This window comes from Coregonus lavaretus (genome assembly GCF_964263955.1).
Source record: "Coregonus lavaretus genome assembly, chromosome: 4".
NCBI lineage: Eukaryota > Metazoa > Chordata > Actinopteri > Salmoniformes > Salmonidae > Coregonus > Coregonus lavaretus.
In genome coordinates, this window is record NC_139991.1 from 66,804,754 (window position 1) to 66,820,386 (window position 15,633).

General features: G+C 45.5%; 1 protein-coding gene across 1 annotated transcript in view; it reads right to left on the reverse strand.

Annotated features, from left to right (window-relative positions):
- Positions 1–3,763: 3,763 nt before the first annotated feature.
- Positions 3,764–15,633, reverse strand: part of LOC311127521 (netrin-G2-like) — a gene marked incomplete at its 5' end in the record, with an annotated part of 92,303 nt that continues 80,433 nt past the window's right edge. Inside the window, 3 exons of the mRNA XM_084159343.1 lie at positions 3,764–4,925; positions 6,166–6,300; positions 7,486–7,653. Of these exons, the coding sequence (XP_084015469.1) occupies positions 4,699–4,925; positions 6,166–6,300; positions 7,486–7,653 (530 nt within the window). The 3' untranslated portion in view covers positions 3,764–4,698. The remainder of the gene's footprint in view (positions 4,926–6,165; positions 6,301–7,485; positions 7,654–15,633) is intronic.

Consider the following 15,633-nt stretch of genomic DNA (forward strand, 5'->3'; position numbering starts at 1 on the left):
AGTCTGCCAATAAGAATGCGGTGGTTGACAGAGTCGAAAGCCTTTGCCAGGTCGATGAAGACGGCTGCACAGTACTGTCTATTATCGATCGCGGTTATAATGTAGTTTAGGACCTTGAGCGTGGCTGAGGTGCACCCATGACCAGCCCAGAAACTGGATTGCATAGCGGAGAAGGTACGGTGGGATTCGAAATGGTCGGTGATCTGTTTGTTAACTTGGCTTTCAAAAACTTTCGAAAGGCAGGGCAGGATGGATATAGGTCTGTAACAGTTTGGATCTAGAGTGTCACCCCCTTTGAAGAGGGGGATGACCGCGGCAGCTTTCCAATCTTTGGGGATCTCAGACGTTACGAAAGAGAGGTTGAACAGGCTAGTAATAGGGGTTGCGACAATTTTGGCGGCTAGTTTTAGAAAGAAAGGGTCCAGATTGTCTAGCCCAGATGATTTGTAGGGGTCCAGATTTGGCAGCTCTTTCAGAACATCAGCTGTCTGAATTTGTGTGAAGGAGAAGCGGGGGGGGCATGGGCAAGTTGCAGCGGAGGGTGCAGAGCTTGTGGCCGGGGTAGTGGTAGCCAGGTGGAAAGCATGGCCAGCCGTAGCAAAATGCTTGTTGAAATTCTCGATTATTGTAGATTTATCGGTGGTGATAGTGTTTCCTAGCCTCAGTGCAGTGGGAAGCTGGGAGGAAGTGCTCTTATTCTCCATGGACTTTACAGTGTCCCAAAACTTTTTGGAGTTAGTGCTACAGGATGCAAATTTCTGTTTGAAAAAGTTAGCCTTTGCTTTCCTAATTGTTAGGACATTGTGGTGCCATTTTTGGTTCACTTTCAGTTCTTCATAATTCCCAATGGTTCAATCTCCAACTGAGCTGGATGCGTTGGTGTCAATCATCATGTTAGCTCTTTTTCTGTTTGCATAAAACATGTCTGACCTGAATTAAATTACATAGGTGAGAGGGGAGTATGTTGAGCCATTTTTTACATTCAGCCACACCCGTTGCTGACAGGTGTATACAATGAGCACCCCGCCATGCAATCTCCATAGACAAACATTGACAGTAGAATGGCCTTACTGAGGAGCTCAGTGACTTTCAACGTGGCACCGTCATAGTCAGATCGTCAGATTTCCTGTCAACTGTAAGTGATGTTATTGTAAAGTGGAAACATCTAGTCTAGGAGCAACAACGACTCAGCCACAAAGTGGTAGGCCACACAAGCTCACAGAACAGGACCGCCGAGTGCTGAAGCACGTAAAATTCGTCTGTCCTCGATTGCAACACTCACTACCGAGTTCCAAACTGCCTCTGGAAGCAATGTCAGCACAATAACTGTTCTTTGGGAGCATCATGAAATGGGTTTCCATGGCCGAGCACAAGCCTAAGATCACCATGCGCAATGCCAAGCGTCGGCTGGAGTGGTGTAAAGCTCGCCGCCATTGTACTAAGGAGCAGTGGAAACGTGTTCTCTGTAGTGATGAATCACGCTTCACCAACTGGCAGTCCGATGGACAAATCTGGGTTTGGCGGATGCCGGAGAACGCTATCTGCCCATAGTGCCAACTGTAAAGGTTGGTGGTGGAAGAATAATGGTCTGGGGCTGTTTTTCATGGTTCGGGCTAGGCCCCTTAGCTCTAGTGAAGGGAAATCTTAACCCTACAGCATACAATGACATTCTAGACGATTCTGTTCTTCCGACTTTGTGGTAACAGTTTGGGGAAGGCCCTTTACTATTTCAGCATGACAATGTCCCCGTGCACAAAGCGAGGTCCATACAGAAATGGTTTGTCGAGATCGGTGTGGAAGAACTTGACTGGCCTGCACATAGCCCTGACCTCAACCCCATCGAACACCTTTGGGATGAATTGGAACGCCGACTGCGAGCCAGGCCTAATCGCTCAACATCAGTGCCCGACCTCACTAATGCTCTTGTGGCTGAATGGAAGCAAGTCCCCACAGCAATGTTCCAACATCTAATGGAAAGCGTTCCCAGAAGAGTGGAGGCTGTTATAGCAGCAAAGGGGGGACCAACTCCATATTAATGCCCATGATTTTGGAATGAGATGTTCGACGAGCAGGTGTCCATATACTTTTGGTCATGTAGTGTATTTCAGGATGATGTGTATCCCTGGAAATAATCAGAATTCATGTAAACATAACAGTTTTCAAAACATAGCTTGTCCAAAAAGAGTATGGGTATGGGGTAAGTTTAGCATTGAGCCGCCTTGGGGTAAGTGTGTGATGATGTCCTGTGACATTGGGTCATGTAGCTGGTAGGTCAAAGTTTAATTCATGGAATGGGGGTGTGCTATATCGTATATCTTAAATGTATGCCTATATTCAGATCTAGATCTCTCTGTTCAAAATCACTTACCTTTCCATTTCTTGACCAGCTGTCTGGGACAAGGATGTTGTTTCAGTGTGCCAATTCAATTCATTTTGAGGCTGCTAAGCCCATGAAATCAGTCTGCAAAATGATTTACATGTTTGGCAAGCTCAGACTCCGTCATCAGAGAAGACCTTGTGTGCCTCTGGTACTCTATCGTTGCAGGTTGTAAGGCAACAAAATAGGAAAAATGCCAAGGGGGTGAATACTTTCGCAAGCCACCATACATGTTCGTTTTATTTTTTGTCAATGTGCCTCTTCAGTGTCATTCAGTCTTTTGTCATCCCTTGCTGCTGCTCAAGGGTACTTCTTCTCTTATGTCACTTCCTTGGCTGCTCTCTCAAGAACCTCAAGGGTGGCTAGACCACAGGAGGTTGGTGGCACCTTAATTGGGGATGACAGACTCATGGTAACGTCTGGAGCGGAATCGGTGGAATGGTATCAAACACATGGTTTGATGCCATTCCATTGGCTCTGTTCCAGCCATTATTATGAGCCGTTCTCCCCTCAGCAGCCTCCACTGGTAGGCCCCTGCTTGTTTTACTTTTGTATGCACGGGGCCTGATGCGCTGTAACAATAAGTTAACATGCATGACACGTTGCAAAAATACTATGCATATTAAACATGAAACTGACCAAATGTAATCATTTGTTTGGTGGCCATTGGCTCAACTTGCCCCAAGGCAAACATTTTTACTATATTAGCCCACACAGCTACAAGGAAGCACTTTCATGCTAGGTTTAGGACCTCATATTGTAGCTTGTAGACAACCCAACTGATGTACAAAACAATCGTAAAACTATCCACTTTGGTTTAGACACAAGCATCATGAAACCTATAACACAATAAATTCATCTGACTTTGTGAAAATCTGTTACCTAACTTGCTTACCACTTTTTCAATGTGGATTCTTAATAATAATAATATGCCATTTAGCAGACGCTTTTATCCAAAGCGACTTACAGTCATGTGTGCATACATTTTTACGAATGGGTGGTCCCGGGGATCGAACCCACTACCCTGGCGTTACAAGCGCCATGCTCTACCAATTGAGCTACAGAGATTCTTCCTTCACAGACTATGAAATGATGACCTCTTTCTAAATATTTGGTCACATGATTCATTTTGTGTACGGTTTCCTAAAAACAAGGGGTGGCTCAACAAATCCTTTCGCTCAATTTACCCCACTCCCCTACCAATAAATAAGGTCATTTTTTTCCCACTTTTCAGCAACCCAGACACTTCCACTCTGGAGTAGATAACTGCCAGTTTTGGTTGGTAGTGACACATTTGTTCTCTTGAAAGAATGAATTGAATCAATAATGTACAAGTAAAAGCAAAAAACAGACACATTTACTGTAAAGTTTACAGTGTAATAAAATGCTCCTCTGGAATAGTTCATTTATTATAACTCCAAACAAAAATAATCTCTACAAAAACTATTCAAATAATGTCATATAATATTGATACTTTGTCGATTTCTTTTTTTTCTCTCTTTTCAGACTGTTGATAAGTTAAATTCTGTTTTACTCCTGAATACTGTGTGAAGATAAAATCTTGCTAAACTGTGGCGACACACTCATTCCTATAACAACCATAATAGTGACAAAAATCTTAATATTGATAACCCTCTGGATATTGTAACAATTATATGTATAATCTCAGCGTCTGTCGGTGGGCTCATAAAATACAATAATGACTGAAGAAGATGATGAAATAAAAAATGGAAAAGGTGAAAACAAGTCTGTCATTTTGAGTCGAAGATGTGAAACCTGGTTTACAGTCTATTCTACTTAGGCCTCAGCAGCGAATCCCCTCCCAGTCCAGCCCTCCCCCAAGTCTAGCCAAACACACTCCCCGTCCGTCCGTCCGTCTGTCTGTCTGTCCGCAGCAGTAAGTGCAGGGTCTCAAGAGAAGAGGGGCGCATTAACTCAATGAATTAAGACAAAGGAAATGTACTTGTTACATCAGCCATTTCCTCCCTCCCTTATCTTCTTCATAGTGAACAGTAGTGATTTAAAGTGTTAAACGGACAGTCTTTTGCTCGTTTAATAATTATTATGCTTTTTGGTATGAGTTCGAGATTCCTCCAGCTCAAGTTTAAAGGGAGAGAGACAGGGGGGTTGGTTGTCTGATTTTCCTCCATCTTCCTCTGAAGTCATTCTCTCTGTTCTGTCATTCTCCCGTTTTACTCTCACACGTTCCCCTGGCCAGTGAGGTGTGTGTGTATTTGCAGACCTTTCCCAATCTTCCCTCTCTAAGGATTGTCCACACACACACAACAGTTCCCCCTGTGTTTGAGGGGGCAGCAGGTGACTCAGTGTGCAGTTAAAGTGGCCAGAAGGTGGGGTAGCAGGACGCAGAGCAGTAGTGGGACGAGGAGGTGGAGGTGGGCGGTGCAGGCAGTGTTGCAGGCCTTGTCCCCCTCGCAGCGGGACTGTTGGCACAGCACGCCCTTAAACTCTGGGGGACAGATACACTTCTGGTTCTGGGAGCACGTCCCACCGTTCTGGCACAGGAGCAGCTCCTCGTCACACACGTTGGCTGCGGGAGGGGGGAGGGAGAGAGAGGAGGAGGGAGGAGGGAGAAAGGGAGAGAAGCAGATAGAGAGGTGAAGGAAGTGATAGAGAAGGTGTGGATGGAGGTAGAGGGAGGAAGAGGATGAATGCGAGAGAGGGGGTTGAGGAAGGTGATTGAAGGAGAAAAAGGGACGCGGGACAGAGAGGGAGATGTAGTGGCAAAACGACAAGGTTCCATGAAAGATAAAAGGAGGATGGGGGAGGAATAAAGAGAGGAATAAGATAGGAGAGAGCGATGGGGGGAAGATGAGAAGAGGAGTTTTGCCACAGAAAGAACAAGATGGAGAAGAGAAATGTAGTGAGAAGGGAGAAATGAGAGAGAGAGAGAGAGAGAGAGAGATATGAATTCTCCAAGCCTAGCCTCGAGCTCGGCAACAAGTAACACCTGCCTTCTCTTTTCTGCCATCTTTTTTTCCCGTTTGTTTGGAGCATGCACTTTCTCTGAATCAGATTAATGTCTCTATTTTTGTTCAGAAGACTCTTATAAATGTCTTATTTGTCTGTAAATCACAGGCTGAATGAAAAAGCTGTAAACGCGGTGGGGAAGAACATGCTAGCAGTTTTTATACTGTACAAGATATTTCGCCTAAAAACGTAGTATGTGTTTATGAGAGAGGGTGTGTGTGTGTGTGTGTGTGTGTGTGTGTGTGTGTGTGTGTGTGTCACAGCGTGTGTGCATGCTTCGCGTGTGTGTGTGTGTGTGAACGTGCGTGACGGAAAGACTTGTGAAGATTTGTGGGGCATGTTGACAAAGCTTTTTTGTTCTGGATCTCTCTGTGTGAATCATGCTTCCGTTGCATGTTTCTGAAAGCGACCGAAAACGTTTTTACTCTCTCACGTTAATCTAAATATGGGATCCACTATGCACTACTGATTGACCCAATTGGCTAACTAACAAACTGCAGTAAGGAGGGATTCCAAAGCCAGCCTCAAAGAGAAAAGGAGGCAGGGGCTGTATGTGTTTGAGACATGGCCCTGACTCTATGGTATATGATAGGGGGAAGGAGGCTTCATGAAATAGGGTTAAGTTAAGGTGTAAATGAAAGGAGCAGGTGATGCTACTAACGAGGGAGATAACGAGGGAGATATGGATGATAGGATGAACACGACATATTCCCTACAACATTTCGCATTTCATACACACACTCTATCCCTCCCACACACATACCCAAGTGCATCTCTCCCCCCTCCCCCTGTATACTCACAGTAACACCCTTGTTTCCAGTAGTACCCAGGGAAACAGTCGTCACACTTGGGCCCCGTAGCGCCGTATTTACACTGGCAGAAGCCTGTCCCATTACACCGGTCATGGACAGAACCCATCTGGTTACAGTTACACTCTGGAGAGGAGAGAGGGGGATAGAGGGGAGAGGGGGATAGAGGGAGAGGGGGATAGAGGGAGAGGGGAGAGGGGGATAGAGGGAGATGAGAGATGGGAGAGGATAGATGAGTTGAGGGGGGAGAGAGGGAGAGGGGAAAGAGGGAGAGAGGAGATAGGGATAGAGGGAGATGGGATAGAGGGGAGATGGGGAGAGGGGGATAGAGGGAGAGAGGGAGAGAGGGAGATGGGAGAGAGGGAGATGGGAGAGGGGAGATGGGGAGAGGGGGATAGAAGGAGAGGGGGATAGAGGGGGAGGGGAGAGGGAGAGATGGGGAGATGGGGAGAGGGGGATAGAGGGATAGGGGGATAGAGGGAGAAAGAGATGAAGGGAGGCAGGCATGTTAGAAAATATATTTATCTGTAAGTGAAGTTAATTTGGTGTATGTATGCATGTGTAAGACTCTCTCTCACTCTCTCCTGTATTGATTCGATGCCAGTCTCTGTGTGTCAGTAGCCTGGCATGTGAGCTAATGGGGCCTCATTTGTGCTGACTTCAAAGCCTGGCCCTGTGTGTCCCCCCCACTGTGACAGGGTTATCCTCCTACAGCCCCCCTCCTACCCTCCTCCTGACCCTCCTCCCAACCCCCCTACTACCCACCTCCAGCCCCCCTTCTACTCTCCTCCTGCACTCCTCCAACCACCTCCAGCCCCCCTTCTACCCTCCTCCAGCCCTCCTCCTACATTCCTCCAGCCCCCCTTCTACCCTCCCGCTAACCTCCTCCAGCCCCCCTCCTACCCTCTTCCAGCCCCCCACCTCTCACCTGCAGATGGACTACATCAACATTACAGTCAGCTCCACAGAGAATCCAGGAGGAATAATAGTCTTATCTCAGTGAGTCAGTGTTTTTACTGTCTTTATCTGTTTTGCAGTTTTTTCTGGCAGTATTGTTTGGAGATGGAAGTGCTGATCTCGCTAAACTGTATTTTTGATCAATGACGTCTTGGTGAATCAACATTTCACACTGTTTGTTTGTGTAACACACATAATGCCTAATGATTATTCTGCAATAAATGCAGACACACACACACACACACACACGAAAACACGTGCACACACACACACAATGACACATATACACATACACACATCCCCCCCCGACTCACACACCCCCATGCGCATGCACACACACACACAGCGACTGACCGATGCAGACACCCTCGTCGTCCAGTTCGGCGGACGCGTTTCTGAAGTAGCCCAGTCTGCAGTGTTGGCAGTTCTGTCCTCTGGTATTGTGCTTGCAGCTGACGCACGTCACGATGTTCAGGTAGTCTATGTAGCTGCAGCGGTTAGAGTGGCCGTAGCACTCACAGTCTGGGAGCAGAGAGGACAGTTAGAGTGGCCGTAGCACTCACAGTCTGGGAGCAGAGAGGACAGTTAGAGTGGCCGTAGCACTCACAGTCTGGGAGCAGAGAGGACAGTTAGAGTGGCCGTAGCACTCACAGTCTGGGAGCAGAGAGGACAGTTAGAGTGGCTGTAGCACTCACAGTCTGGGAGCAGAGAGGAGAGTTAGAGTGGCCGTAGCACTCACAGTCTGGGAGCAGAGAGGACAGTTAGAGTGGCCGTAGCACTCACAGTCTGGGAGCAGAGAGGACAGTTAGAGTGGCCGTAGCACTCACAGTCTGGGAGCAGAGAGGACAGTTAGAGTGGCCGTAGCACTCACAGTCTGGGAGCAGAGAGGACAGTTAGAGTGGCCGTAGCACTCACAGTCTGGGAGCAGAGAGGACAGTTAGAGTGGCCGTAGCACTCACAGTCTGGGAGCAGAGAGGACAGTTAGAGTGGCCGTAGCACTCACAGTCTGGGAGCAGAGAGGACAGTTAGAGTGGCCGTAGCACTCACAGTCTGGGAGCAGAGAGGACAGTTAGAGTGGCCGTAGCACTCACAGTCTGGGAGCAGAGAGGACAGTTAGAGTGGCCGTAGCACTCACAGTCTGGGAGCAGAGAGGACAGTTAGAGTGGCCGTAGCACTCACAGTCTGGGAGCAGAGAGGACAGTTAGAGTGGCCGTAGCACTCACAGTCTGGGAGCAGAGAGGACAGTTAGAGTGGCCGTAGCACTCACAGTCTGGGAGCAGAGAGGACAGTTAGTGTGGCCGTAGCACTCACAGTCTGGGAGCAGAGAGGAGAGTTAGAGTGGCCGTAGCACTCACAGTCTGGGAGCAGAGAGGAGAGTTGAGGTGATGGACAGTGGGACAGTCTGGGAGCAGAGAGGACAGTGGGACATAGGACAGATGTAGATCCAGTACATGGCCGGACAGCAGGCCACAGAGACTGAAGGCGGAATTAACTTAATAGTGTTTTCTGTATTGCATGTGTTATAATGTATTGGCTTTCTAGTGTTTTCTGTATTGTATGTGTTATAATGTATTGGCTTTCTAGTGTTTTCTGTATTGCATGTGTTATAATGTATTGGCTTTCTAGTGTTTTCTGTATTGCATGTGTAATATAATGTATTGGTTTGTATGCTGACTTCAAAGAATGAATGTCCATATAAATGGACAGTATATTGTATGGTATCGTATTACATAATGAGCCATAGAGATGGTTGTAGCAAGGTTGTGGTATAGTGGAGACATGGTATAGGTGGGAAATGTTATAGATGGTTGTAGCAAGGTCGTTGTATGATGGAGACATGGCGTAGGTGGGAAATGTTAGAGATGGTTGTAGCAAGGTCGTGGTATGGTGGAGACATGGCTTAGGTGGGAAATGTTAGATGATGATCCCACTGAGAAACGGTCTCTCTGGACCACCAAAAAATGAACGATTTGGGAACGCTTCAAATATCGTAACCTGTGTTTGTCCATCTGCGAGTCAATGAAACGACGAGGAGGCCTTTTGTCTTTGTGTCTGACTCACAACTTGTTAAAGAGACTTCAGATAACTCACCCCCTCCCTCACCTCCCCAAGACAGGTGAATGCTGACTGGGCTTTATCAAGCTCTACTGACAGCAATCTATACTGGTGTGTGTGTGTGTATTTCAGGGGGAGGTTGTGTGTGTGTGTGTGTGTGTGTGTGTGTTGTCCTGTGTGTATGTTTATTTGCGTGTGTTTTGTGCATACATGCGCATGTGTGTGTGTGTGTGTGTGTGTGTGCATATGTGTGTGTGTGCACCCGTGTGTGTGTGTTATGGGTGGGGATTTGTTTGTGTTTTAATGCAGGGAAGATTAAAGAGGCCTGGTGTAAGAAGATCCTCATTCCTGACACAACTTATATTTCCCATTATACAGTAGGTCTTAATCTCTTCTCTATCTATCTGATGCTTCTATAGTTTCTATACTGCATCCCAAATGGCACCCTATTCCCTATGTAGTGGACTACTTTATGACCAGGGCTCATAGGATTGTGGTCAAAAGTAGTGCACTATGTAGGAAATAGGGTGCCATTTGGGACACAGTCTTTACCTGCTTGTACATATGATACTGTCTGTTCTATAATCCTCACTCTGTGCAGTCCACTCATAGAGAGGGTGACTTCCTTCAATGCCCCCTAAGTTGAATTTGATATGGTAAACCAGGAAGTACAATAAAATACAATAATATCATCATAATCACCTGGTTTTATGAATGTATTTACAGACCAATGTAGAGCGTCCCCAACCAAAGTTTCAAAAAGTTAATATGCGGAAAGTCGAAAAATGAGAGAGAAAAAAATGTATATATTTTTATTCAAAACAAGACAATATCTCAGACAGTAATATCTCCACATATTTCAAGATCAGCCTCTCTCCGTGTGCGAGTGAGAGTGAGAGCGAGAGCGAGAGAGAGAGAGAGAGAGAGATTCCTCCTTCCTGTGATATTGTTGGCTGAGGTTTGTACCTAATGAAGGTTTTATTAAGCTTTAGAAGTCGGCTGCAGTGTGTGTGCGCTACGAGGCATGGCTGTCCTCTAAAGAGACGTTTACCAGGCATGTTTATGCAAATACACATTTGAATGCACATTAAAAGTCTAAGTTTAGCTGTTTAATCAGCCATCACATTATTATTTTATTATTGTTTGGTTGATGACGCCGCTGAAATATTGATGAGCTGTTTTGAGTGGGGAACCGCCGGTGAGAAGAGAGTCACATAAAACGCAAACACACACTCTCTCGTTCACACACACACACACTCACACAGATGCACACACATACACACACAAACACAAACACACGTACACACACACATAAAATGCTTCTCTCAGCTATAAAATAAGGGTTAGGGGAGAAACGTTACATTGTAATTAAATATAAATGCCCAATTACTCCACAGACGGTAGAGAGGGAGAGCGCCGGGACATAGTTCCACAAATGTACGCAAAGTCAAGATGGGACTTTATTTATGGAAGGCTGTAAAAGAAAATAGTAACAAGGGAGATACTGTTATTTTGAAGGTTTTGTAGGCCTATATTCGTGGATAGTTGTTAAATCTGGGGGATGAAATGATATCTGACACAAATCATTACGAGAAGTGTTGGACAGGGAGCAAATGGAGCTGTTTTAATAGTGATGAATAGTGATAGCAATGACAAGATAGTGACAGTGAATACGACATTTTAATGCTTACCTTGTGAGCCAAACAATACCAATATGATGATGAGGAATGACACAGTCAGAAAAGGAGAAAAACTAAAACATGCAGAGAAAAGGAATCTTTCCACAGTTTTTGACACCAATCTGGTCATTCAGACAGTGACCATGTCCAAAAACTGTCCACATACTGTTCTCTTTGATGCTACTCTACTACTGACTCAATGCTACTCAACTGACTCAATGCTATTCAACTAACTCTAGTGACTCAATGCTAATCAACTAACTCTAGTGACTCAATGCTATTCAACTAACTCTAGTGACTCAATGCTATTCAACTAACTCTAGTGACTCAATGCTATTCAACTAACTCTAGTGACTCAATGCTAATCAACTAACTCTAGTAACTCAATGCTATTCAACTAACTCAATACCACTCTACTAACTCTTCACTAACTCAATACCACTCTACTAACTCTTCACTAACTCAATACCATTCTACTAACTCAATACCACTCAACTGACTCTTCGCTAACGCAATACCACTCTACTACCTTTTCACTAAGTCAATACCACTCTACTAACTCTACTGACTTAATACCACTCTACTGACTCTTTACTAACTCAATACGACTCTACTAAATCTTCATTAACTCAATACCACTCTACTAACTCAATGCTACTCAACTAACTCAATACCACTCTACTAACTCTTCACTAACTCAATACCACTCTACTAACTCTTCACTAACTCAATGCTAGCTACTCCACTAGCACCACTGACAAAACAGGATTCCATGATGCTCCAGTCTCCTGTAAGCATCCTCAGTCACTCCCCTGCTAGCTATTCTTGTTCGGTGTCTTACCTTTGAAATCATTGTATATGATCCCATACAACTGTCTGGCCTCAGGCTCTCCTCCTGAGATCAAAAGCTTGAGAATCCCTTTAGGAGATGAACAAATCTTTGTTTTAGATGGGTTTCCTAGATCCAACCTGAGTCTGCACCCCAGCGCAACACGTAAACAGCCCCTGCTAGAACACACAATGTAGCCTATGGGCTACCTACTGTCTCTGCATGTTACAGTGCATTCGGAATGTATTCAGACCCCTTGACTTTTTCCACATTTTGTTACGTTAGTCTTATTCTAAAATTGATTACATACATTTTTTCCCTCATCAATCTACACACAATACTCCATAATGACAAAGCGGAAACAGGTTTTTAGAAATTTTTGCAAATGTATTTAAAAAATATACAACAGAAATACCTTATGTATGTATGTATTCAGTCCCTTTGCTATGAGACTCGAAATTGAGCTCAGGTGCATCCTGTTTCCATTGATCATGCTTGAGATGTTTTTACAACTTGATTGGGGTCCACCTGTGGTAAATTCAATTGATTTGACATGATTTGGAAAGGATCACACCTGTCTATATACAGTGGGGGAAAAAAGTATTTAGTCAGCCACCAATTGTGCCAGTTCTCCCACTTAAAAAGATGAGAGAGGCCTGTAATTTTCATCATAGGTACACGTCAACTATGACAGACAAATTGAGGGAAGAAAATCCAGAAAATCACATTGTAGGATTTTTAATGAATTTATTTGCAAATTATGGTGGAAAATAAGTATTTGGTCACCTACAAACAAGCAAGATTTCTGGCTCTCACAGACCTGTAACTTCTTCTTTAAGAGGCTCCTCTGTCCTCCACTCGTTACCTGTATTAATGGCACCTGTTTGAACTTGTTATCAGTATAAAAAGACACCTGTCCACAACCTCAAACAGTCACACTCCAAACTCCACTATGGCCAAGACCAAAGAGCTGTCAAAGGACACCAGAAACAAAATTGTAGACCTGCACCAGGCTGGGAAGACTGAATCTGCAATAGGTAAGCAGCTTGGTTTGAAGAAATCATCTGTGGGAGCAATTATTAGGAAATGGAAGACATACAAGACCACTGATAATCTCCCTCGATCTGGGGCTCCACGCAAGATCTCACCCCGTGGGGTCAAAATGATCACAAGAACGGTGAGCAAAAATCCCAGAACCACACGGGGGGACCTAGTGAATGACCTGCAGAGAGCTGGGACCAAAGTAACAAAGCCTACCATCAGTAACACACTACGCCGCCAGGGACTCAAATCCTGCAGTGCCAGACGTGTCCCCCTGCTTAAGCCAGTACATGTCCAGGCCCGTCTGAAGTTTGCTAGAGTGCATTTGGATGATCCAGAAGAGGATTGGGAGAATGTCATATGGTCAGATGAAACCAAAATAGAACTTTTTGGTAAAAACTCAACTCGTCATGTTTGGAGGACAAAGAATGCTGAGTTGCATCCAAAGAAGACCATACCTACTGTGAAGTATGGAGGTGGAAACATCATGCTTTGGGGCTGTTTTTCTGCAAAGGGACCAGGACGACTGATCCGTGTAAAGGAAAGAATGAATGGGGCCATGTATCGTGAGATTTTGAGTGAAAACCTCCTTCCATCAGCAAGGGCATTGAAGATGAAACGTGGCTGGGTCTTTCAGCATGACAATGATCCCAAACACACCGCCTGGGCAACGAAGGAGTGGCTTCGTAAGAAGCATTTCAAGGTCCTGGAGTGGCCTAGCCAGTCTCCAGATCTCAACCCCATAGAAAATCTTTGGAGGGGGTTGAAAGTCCGTGTTGCCCAGCGACAGCCCCAAAACATCACTGCTCTAGAGGAGATCTGCATGGAGGAATGGGCCAAAATACCAGCAACAGTGTGTGAAAACCTTGTGAAGACTTACAGAAAACGTTTGACCTGTGTCATTGCCAACAAAGGGTATATAACAAAGTATTGAGAAACTTTTGTTATTGACCAAATACTTATTTTCCACCATAATTTGCAAATAAATTCATTAAAAATCCTACAATGTGATTTTCTGGATTTTCTTTCCTCATTTTGTCTGTCATAGTTGACGTGTACCTATGATGAAAATTACAGGCCTCTCTCATCTTTTTAAGTGGGAGAACTTGCACAATTGGTGGCTGACTAAATACTTTTTTTCCCCACTGTAAGGTCCCACAGTTGACAGTGCATGTCAGAGCAAAAACCAAGCCATGAGGTCGAAGGAATTGTCCATAGAGCTCCGAGACAGGATTGTGTCGAGGCACAGATCTGGGAAAGAATACCAAACAATTCTCCAAGAACACAGTGGCCTCCATCATTCTTAAATGGAAGAAGTTTGGAACCACCAAGACTCTTCCTAGGGCTGGCCGCCCGGCCAAACTGAGCAATCGGGGGAGAAGGGTCTTGGTCAGGGAGTCAACGGTCACTCTGACAGAGCTCCAGAGTTCCTCTGTGGAGATGGTAGAACCTTCCAGAAGGACAACCATCTCTATAGCACTCCACCAATCAGGCCTTTATGGTAGAGTGACCAGACGGAAGCCACTCCTCAGTAAAAGGCACATGACTGCCCGCTTGGAGATTGCCAAAAGGCACCTAAAGACTCTCTGACCATGAGAAACAAGATTCTCTGGTCTGATGAAACCAAGATTGAATTCTTTGGCCTGAATGCCAAGCTTCACGTCTGGAGGAAACCTGGCACCATCCCTACGGTGGTTCCATGCTGGGGATGTTTTTCAGCGGCAGGGACTGGTAGACTAGTCAGGATCGAGGGAAAGATGAACGGAGCAAAGTACAGAGAGATCCTTGATGAAAACCTGCTCCAGAGCGTTCAGGACCTGCGACTGGGGAGAAGGTTCACCTTCCGACAGGACAACAACCCTAAGCACACAGCCAAGACAACGCACGACTGGCTTCGGGACAAGTCTCTGAATATCCTTGAGTGGCCCAGCCAGAGCCCGGACTTGAACCCGATCTAACATCTCTGGAGAGACCTGAAAATAGCTGTGCAGCGATGCTCCTTGAGAGGATCTGCAGAGAAGAATGGGAGAAACTCCCCAAATACATGTGTGCCAAGCTTGTAGCATCATTTTACATTTGAGTCATTTAGCAGACGCTCTTATCCAGAGCGACTTACAGTTAAGTGAGTGCATACATTTTCATACTGGCCCCCCGTGGGAATCGAACCCACAACCCTGGCGTTGCAAACGCCATGCTCTACCAACTGAGCTACATCCCTGCCGGCCATTCCCTACCCTGGACGACGCTGGCTAATTGTGCGCCGCCCCATGGGTCTCCTGGTCGCGGCCGGCTACGACAGAGTCTGGATTCGAACCAGGATCTCTAGTGGCACAGCTAGAGACACATACACAAGAAGAGTTGAGGCTGTAATCACAGCCAAAGGTGCTTCAACAAAGTACTGAGTAAAAACCTGTTTTTGCTTTTATCATTATGGCGAATTGTGTGTAGATTGAATAGGGGGGGAAAAACTATTTAATCCATTATAGAATAAGGCTGTAACGTAACAAAATGTGGACAAAGTCAATGGGTCTGAATACTTTCCAAATGCACTGTACAGAGAGGTAGGTCCATAGAGCTATAACTATGGAAAGGGTGATGTTATAGAGCGGAGCCCCAATGTCCTGGAATGGAACAGTTTCTCAGACATCTTGCTTGAGGACAGTTCTAAACCAGCTAGTTTCAACTTTATGAGTTGGTCATCATCACCTAGTTATACAGTATTAAGGATATGGCTTGGGAGAGATGGAGTCTACTGGATCCTAGCCTACAGGGTATGTACACTACACACTAGCCAATGTACAGTACTTGAGTTCTACCTTTCTTTTTTGCATACTCTCTCTCCTCTTCACTCTCTTCCTCCTCCCACTTCTTCTTCTTCTCCTCTCTCCCAGGGGGCTC